Genomic DNA, 9030 nt, shown 5'->3' with positions numbered 1-9030 from the left:
ACCACTGACTACCTTCCATAATGACATCCATGGCTGTAAATGTAAAAGATGAGAGAAAAACAAAATATTTACACACCTGAATAATACCAGGCAATGAAGAAAAATAATGGGAAAGAAAATCAAAAACACTGGGACAAACTCTCACTATTAGCACACCTATTATGAATACATTGGCTGTTTATGAGTAAATATAAGGCAGTCTTCATGACTTTATTCTGCATCCCTAATCCTACCCAATACCTATAATTTAACCGCTACTTTACTAACTATTAAAAAGCAGCAGATTAGGAGCCTATTGAATCAAAAGTCGTAGTTAATGGTTTAATAATAGCGAGACGTGTGACCAGAAAATCTATATAAGCAATTACATAGATAATTACAGAGAAGAGAAAAAAAAATATATATATATATATATATATATATATATATATATATATATATATATATAACTAACTACGACTTAACTTATCTTGAGGCCACGAGTTAGCTTATCTTGAGGCCACGAGTTAGTATCTTGAGGCCACGAGTTTTTTTTTTTTTTTTGACAAAGTGGTTCCAGAAGGGCTCCGTAGATAATAAATTGTATAATGGTATACTGACAAAATAATTTGTAATATCAGAAAGGTGATTAGTTAGCGGTGGCCAATTTATATATTAGGATTTTTTTTTTTAAAGAATTTGTTATAATGCTTAAAAATAACATTATTATTAAATCAATCGCCGAATCAGGTACTGTATGTATACTGTAGCCTACATGCGAGGGTCAAAGTATGATCTGTGTGTAATTCTTATGACCAAATATACTGCACACTCCCTCATATACTGTATTTGTTTAGTTTGTTATGGCACACTTCCTCATATACTGTATTTGTTTAGTTTGTTATGGCACACTCCCTCATATAGCCTACTGTATTTGTTATGTCCACCATTACATCTTCGCTACTTCTTTGTTGTTGCTTTTTATAGCATTGCCATGGAAGTGAAGTGTGGTTGCTAAGTAACTGACTGGCGTCTGGAAGAGTAAAGAAACAAGAGCCACGCTATGTCCGTGTTTGACTGTGTGTGGCTACATGTGTAGTGAACGGCTGTTACGCTTTATTGTATGAAACTAGCTGTGGTTAGCTTTTTATAGGCACAGCACTGGAGGTAGTCGGCCCAGTTTTAGCAATTACAGTCAGTATCTATATCAAGCAGTTTAAAGGTATGGATTATAATGAAATATTTCTGGTTTATTACATTTTTTGTTGTATAGTTTGTTCTCTCTGTGGTGCTGAATTCCTCAGTGAAACGTTAGTATGATATCTCCCCATTGTCTTCAGAGAACAATCGCAGATGTAAACAGACCAGTCACGTGCAAGATGCAGCCAGACATGGTATTTTCCACAGCTATGTTCTTACAGCTGAATTATAAAATGTTTATTTTGTTTTTATTTGAGTCATAAAATAAGCAAGCGGAAGTGATAATAAAGCAGTTTTTTGCCCATCTGAACATAAAAGCACAAAAACAACATTCACTCTAGGAATCCATTGCGTCATATTTATTCAACTTGCACTGCGGGACTTTGTCGACATCTAGTGGCCATTTTTGTTTTTAATATATCGGTCTTGGGTTTATTGTTAATAAAACGATGGATTGGACTTTCACATTTTTGGAAAGAAATCCTCACCACAACAGATCTGCACTAAGACTTGTGCTACTTGTGCTACCAGTAAAAAGTAAAAAAAAAAATAAAAATAAAAAAATAAACCAACTGGGGGCTGATTTTTTTTTTGTCTCAAAAAATATCTAAATTAAAAGCTTGTGCATAAATACAATAGTTTTAGTTGCTAAATAAATACTTAGCAAATTATTTAAAATGATATACTACTAGTAGTTATCTTTTAACAGCAGTAGTGTAATTATGAAAACACAAGAAAGTAATTAGTATTAAAACCAACACATCACTTGCTTGTAACAATTATTTTAATAAATACTCTTAGTGTTCCTCACACAGGAAATAAGGGGGTGGGTTTGTTCAACCCCTGCACAGAGAGTTACCCCGTACAAATGATAACAATAAGAACACAAACCACATGCACACACACCCGTCCACTCACACACACTCACATAACAGGCATACTCATTGGTGGACAGTCAAAAAAAATACTGTCTACTACCAGGTTTAACGGTTCAGCACAACGGATTTAAAACCCTCCAGTGTGCATCTCTCAGCACCATTCAGTCCACCAAAAGAACATCCTGTATTTCTTGCACAAGTGTGACGTCATTAATGATTTCATCACATGTCTCTGACATGACTGTGTCCTTCACAATGCTCTCTGTGGTGACGCACGGTCAGATCTGGTGCATACATACTGTTCCTTCCCCTTCAGTTGAATTGTTCAGTAGGTGGAGGAAGAACGTCACTTTAAGGAGGTAAGGAAGTGTCTTGTCTGGTACATAAAAAAAAACATGTAGTACACATATTTGCTTTTTATTGCCAATTGTTACAAAAACCCTAATTTTCCCATATCTGTCTTTATCCTCTCAAGATGGTACTTACAGGAGTTGACATTGTTTTGAGGAGAACAGAGGCTTTTTTAGATGAGTTTATGAGGAAAGGGGGAAGTAAATGTCTCCTCTTGAAACACTCTTAAACAGAATGAGTGGAATAGGGGCTTACTCATCCAGTTTTAGTCAGATGGACATCCACAGTAACAAGCACTTTCCACGAATAGGGTACAAAAGCTTAACCTTCAAATAATGTTGAGCGCAGGGGGTCAAACTAATTATTACAGTAAGTTTTTTATTCATTTCCTGTAAGATTTGCAACCATGCTACTAAAATTTGGGACATACACATTCCAGTGCAAAAGTTTGGGCCAGTACTTAAGCTGATCAAAAGGGACAGTAAATACTTTTACATTGTAAAAAATTTTTTTTTGAAATATTAAGCAACACAACCGTTTTTAACATGGATAGTAACAAGAAATGTTTCTTGAGCACCGGAGGATCATGCGACGCTGAAGACTTATAATGTAATGACTTCTCAAAATTCAGCTTTTCTTGCAATAAACATAATATATATATTTTTCTTTAATACAGTTGAAAGCTGAGCTGGTCATATTTAATTTGAGAACATGCAATTACATTTTTTGCTCAAGTTTATTACACTATGCAGGGTTGTACACAAAATGTGAGACAGGTAAACTTTTGCTGTCATTAAAATATATGAATGAACTGAATATCAGTTTATGTATTATATGTATAATGTGTATACATATAATTTAGCATTATATTTGTTGAATACATCAGTAAAGTTTAAGGCTTCTGAGGTGGGCCATTTTAAGGGGAATACAAAAATGTGAGATTTTTCAGTGCTTTCATAACCAAAAAGATGAGATTTATGCCTCTAAGGCTTAAAAAAAAAAAGTGTACCCTATTCTTGGAAAGTGCTAAGTACTTCCACACATGGAGAGTAAGCATCTGCTCATATCTCTTTTCAAGTTTGGACTGCTCTCACATTCTGATTAGGTCATGCAGAGAGTCCTTTGAGATGTACAGTAGGCTGTTAGTTTTTTTTTGTTTTTGTTTTTTTGTCAAAAAAAGAAAAATATAAATTTCTTGTGGTACACCTATTTTTATATTGTATCAATATATTACAATGAATGCAACTCAGAGAAGAGCTCCCTGTGTCATTGCAATTAACTGCACACACAATTCTCCTGAATTTAAAGGGGGGGTGAAATGCTATTTCATGCATACTGAGTTTTTTACACTGTTAAAGAGTTGGATTCCCATGCTAAACATGGACAAAGTTTCAAAAATTAAGTTGTACGTTTGAAGGAGTATTTCTGTTCCAAAAATACTACTTCCGGTTTGTCACAAGTTTCGGAAACTTTTTTTCGAGTATGGCTCTGTGTGACGTTAGATGGAGCGGAATTTCCTTATATGGGTCCTAAGAGCACGTCTGCCGGAAGAGCGCGCGCTCCCGTATAGCAGAGCACTGAGAGCACAACAGACTTCACTGATCAGAACGAGAGCGTCGCGAAATGTCACAAAAGGAGTGTGTTTTTGGTTGCCAGGGCAAGACAACCCTGCACAGATTACCAAAGAAAAAACAGCATTAAGGGACCAGTGGATGGAGTTTATTTTTACAGAGCATCAACGGAGTTGTGCAAGTGTTTGTGTTTGTTCCCTGCATTTCTAAAATGCTTGTTTTACAAACAAAGCCCAGTTTGACGACGGATTTGCTTATCGTTTATTTCTTAAGGATGATGCAGTCCCAACGAAAAAGGGTCACGATTGTGTGTTGGAACCACAGGCGGTGAGTAAAACTGCTTCAAATATCTCTGCCTCCTTGTTAGTGCGTCCGCTTCCATCGGAGACCCGGGTTCGAGCCCCGCTCGGAGCGAGTCGTTGCTGCTGCTGCTCTCGTTCAGTTTCAGCCTTCACAGCTGTCACAGCTTCCAAACGCTCTCAACGCAAAAGCCTACTCGCGCTCGTGATTCTTTAGCTCCGCCCACACGTCACGCCTCCAGGCGCTCGTGTTTTTCCGGGAAAAATCGGGGAAAAATATAATAAAACTAAAGACTTTTTGGAGTTATGAAGGATGCAGTACTACTCTATAGGTACTCAAGATTAACAGGATATTGAGTGAAAACGAGCATTTCACCCCCCCTTTAAATACAGAAAGCATCGCTGAACTTTATAATGCACACACTGGAGGGGGCCAAAAAAACTCTATTTTTTTTCCCAGACCAAAAAACAGGTTGTACCCACGGAGACCATGATGAAGAAGAAGAGGCAAGAGACTGGCCCAATGATAACAGAGATACGGACAAACAAGGAAGGTCACAGACCTACAGTAGGTAAACTGGCCACTCCTGCTCACTACAGGCCACTGTTTAACCAACCGATCGCAACCGTGATGAGGCCCATTAAACTCACTGAAAGAGTCATTGAGGACAGGCTGGGATAAACAAATCAAGGTCATTTATCTTTTAACCTGTCCAGAAGGTGGCTGTCTAGCTACTGCAGAGAGCAGCTTTTCCATTAGAGCTGCCAGAGGATATGGTCTGATGGATCATGTGGCAAACTGTGGGGAAAACTCTTATGACGGCCACAGAGTGCTGGTTCAGGGTGAATGAGCCCGGTCGGTGACAGAAGTCTTTCTACGAGAAATGTTGTCCGCATAGAGTGGCCTGGGGGTGTTTTCCGCACAGGGGGACGGTGTTGTCCTTACTCTGGCCTTCCATGTCCATGTCGAGAAGGCTTTGATGGACGACACCCGCTCCAGCGCTCACTCCGCTGTCACCCGAGCCCAGCGGACTGTCGCAGCTGCTACCTGGAGACGAACTGAGTGTCTGGGACAGAGATGATAGTTTCCAGGGGTCCGGACGTGCCCGAGCCGGGGTGGGTCTGGGGCGAGGAGCAAACTCAAGGGTTTTGGGACGCTCGAGTGTGCCTGTAAGGCTGTCTGGCTCTGGCTTGGGGATGGGGATGGGAGGAGGAGGTTTGCGCCGATGGCCTGAGGGATAAACCACGGATGGGTCAGGCAGGCGTGGAATGTCAAGAGTTTCACGAGAACCTGGAGGAGAACATATGAACGACATGAAGGACTCCTCAAGTTATATTAGAATTCACAAACAAGATATTTAACCATATATCATTTTTCATCCAAAAATCGAGACAAATAAAACATTGTATTTTCTTACTGAGGCTTGCTTTTAATACCATTAAGATTTTTGGCACTCACTGTGACAATTATTTTCCATAAAGCACACTTAAAAAATATAAATATTTAAAATGTATTTACCTTGACATGAAAATAATATATAATTGCATGATTTTAAAATGATATATTCAAATATTATATATAAAAAGGTTATATAAAATATAAATATTATATACAATATTACATATACTGAAAAGCAAAAGTAGAAAAACTAAAGAAAACTATACAAAAACAAAGAAAAATATATTAATAACAATATGTGAATCAATACTGAGAATATAATTGCTAAAAAGGAAAAAAAAAATTCTCATTTCTATAATATGAAACAAATCATGTATTATTTTAAATATTTTAAAAATCTACATTACAGGTGCTGGTCATATTATTAGAATATCATAAAAAAGTTGATTTCCCTAATTCCATTCAAAAAGTGAAAATTGTATATTATATTCATTCATTACACACAGACTGATATATTTCAAATGTTAATTTCTTTTCATGTTGATGTTTATAACTGACAACTAAGGAAAATCCCAAATTCAGTATCTCAGAAAATTAGAATATTGTAAAAAGGTTCAGTATTGAAGACACTTGGTGCCACACTCTAATCAGCTAATTAACTCAAAACACCTGCAAAGGCCTTTAAGTGGTCTCTCAGTCTAGTTCTGTAGGCTACACAATCATGGGGAAGACTGCTGATTTGACAGTTGTCCAAAAGATGACCATTGACACCTTACACAAGGAGGGCAAGACACAAAAGGTCATTGCAAAAGAGACTGGCTGTTCACAAAGCTCTGTGTCCAAGCACCATCAATAGAGAGGCGAAGGGAAGGAAAAGATGTGGTAGAAAAAAAGTGTACAAGCAATAGGGATAACCGCACCCTGGAGAGGATTGTGAAACAAAACCCATTCAAAAATGTGGGGGAGATTCACAAAGAGTGGACTGCAGTTGGAGTCAGTGCTTCAAGAACCACTACGCACAGACTTATGCAAGACATGGGTTTCAGCTGTCGCATTCCTTGTGTCAAGCCACTCTTGAACAACAGACAACGTCAGAAATATCTCGCGTCAAAAAGGACAGGACTTCTGCTGAGTTGTCCAAAGTTATGTTCTCTGATGAAAGTAAATTTTGCATTTCCTTTGGAAATCAGGGTCCCAGAGTCTGAAGGAAGAGAAGAGAGGCACACAATACACGTTGCTTGAGGTCCAGTGTAAAGTTTCCACAGTCAGTGATGGTTTGGGGTGCCATGTCATCTGCTGGTGTTGGTCCACTGTGAGGTCCAAGGTCAACGCAGCCGTATACCAGGAAATTTTAGAGCACTTCATGCTTCCTCCTGCTGACCAACTTTATAGAGATACAGATTTCCTTTTCCAACAGGACTTGGCACCTGCACACAGTGCCAAAGCTACCAGTACCTGGTTTAAGGACCATGGCATCCCTGTTCTTAATTGGCCAGCAAACTCGCCTGACCTTAACCCCATAGAAAATCTATGGGGTATTGTGAAGAGGAAGATGCGATATGCCAGACCCAAGAATGCAGAAGAACTGAAGGCCACTATCAGAGCAACCTGGGCTCTCATAACACCTGAGCAGTGCCACAGACTGATCGACTCCATGCCACGCTGCATTGCTGCAGTAATTCAGACAAAAGGAGCCCCAACTAAGTATTGAGTGCTGTACATGCTCAAACTTTTTAGTTGGCCAAGATTTCTAAAAATCCTTTCTTTGTATTGGTTTTAAGCAGAGATGTATAGTAACAAAGTAGAACTACTTCACTACTGTACTTAAGTACTAAAAGGCGGTATCTGTACTTTACTAGAGTATTATCTTTTTCTCCTACTTCCACTTTTACTTCAGTACATGTTTTTGCTGAGTTTAATACTTTTACTCCGATATTTCTTTTTATGTGCTGTATCGTTACTCGTTACAATTATAAAAATGTTAATGTGAACTGTAGATGGCAGGTTTGATGAAGCTGGCACATCATTGGGCGAATCACGGAGACTGCGTCCGTGCGAATGTCGTGTGCAGTGGAAAGGCGGCTTTAAAATTAACCACAGCATTAACAACGACCTTGAAATAAGAGCGCGAGGATTATCTGATAATCAGATGCATGAAAGTAGCGTTTGTTTCATTAGCAAACAGACATCTGGCGCGTTTTCTCTCAGAATCATTCGCTGATGGAGAGGAAAAGTTAAATAGAGATGAAGACGTTTTCACACTAAAAGAGAAGCGATCTCGCTCTCATAGACGTGCCAGGCTATATCTGCAGCTTAACTGAATAAAAGCCTAGTATATAAAACAATCATAAAATTGCCATTAGGAAAAAAATATTGATTACAAATGATTGATTATTGTCCTGCAGTGTATTTGATTTATTACAGCTAATTAAAAGTAATTAAAAAAGAAGATAATTCCTTGTTAAAAAAAATAATAATAAAAAAACAAAATAATAATAATATTTGTTATTATTATTATTATTATTATATAGGCTACATACATAAAATTAATGTATTTGACATTTCTGTCACTTCTGAAATTATGGCTACGCCCCTGGTGTGACAAAATGTTAGCTTATACATAATACTCTTTAAGCTCTTTTTTAAAAACTTGGCTTACATAAATTTTTACGTATGCCATGTCGCATCATTAAACTAGCATTTAACAATGGACAAAAGTTGTTGTTTTTTTTTTCTAACCTATGGTTCTCTAACCATAAATGCAACTGTAATTTGCCCCCTGACTAAGCATTTAAAGAATTTAGTAGAAGCATTTAAATAATCCCGTGAATGCACTTAAAGAATGCAGAATCGAATCGAATTTAATTGTGAATCGAATCGAATTTAATTGTTCTAAATTTGCAAAAATCGTTCTTGAATCGAATCAAAAACCTATGAATCGTAATCGAATCGAATCGCTGCCTTACCAAAGATTCACACACTTAAAATGATTCAGTTCGATTTGGTGAACTGTTTCAAAAAGATCCGGTTACATCGATTGATTCGTTCGCGAACCGGATATCACAAACTGCTTTGTTTTTAACTGTCTTACAACAGAAACGGAAGAGAAGACAATGCCGAATAAAGTCGTAGTTTTTGCTATTTTTGGATGCTTCAATTCTAACTTCAATTCTAAGTAGTCACATGGACTACTTTGATGATGTTTTTCTTACCTTTCTGAACATGGACAGTATACCGTACACACAGCTTCAATGGAGGGACTGAGAGCTCTCGGACTAAATCTAAAATATCTTAAACTCTGTTCCAAAAATTAACAGAGGTCTTACGGGTTTGAAACAACACGAGGGTAAGTT

The 9030-nt window shown here is 37.7% G+C and overlaps 1 protein-coding gene across 1 annotated transcript in view; it reads right to left on the bottom strand.

Moving 5' to 3' along the window:
* Window positions 1-1945: 1945 nt before the first annotated feature.
* Window positions 1946-9030, bottom strand: part of LOC127977587 (mitogen-activated protein kinase kinase kinase 10) — a 39681-nt gene continuing 32596 nt past the window's right edge. Inside the window, exon 12 of the mRNA XM_052582536.1 lies at window positions 1946-5569. Within this exon, the coding sequence (XP_052438496.1) occupies window positions 5154-5569 (416 nt within the window). The 3' untranslated portion in view covers window positions 1946-5153. The remainder of the gene's footprint in view (window positions 5570-9030) is intronic.

The sequence above is a fragment of the Carassius gibelio genome, chromosome B18, assembly GCF_023724105.1.
Source record: "Carassius gibelio isolate Cgi1373 ecotype wild population from Czech Republic chromosome B18, carGib1.2-hapl.c, whole genome shotgun sequence".
Classification (NCBI taxonomy): domain Eukaryota; kingdom Metazoa; phylum Chordata; class Actinopteri; order Cypriniformes; family Cyprinidae; genus Carassius; species Carassius gibelio.
The sequence above is the reverse complement of the archived record's forward strand: the minus strand, read 5'-3'. Positions and strand labels throughout refer to the sequence as shown.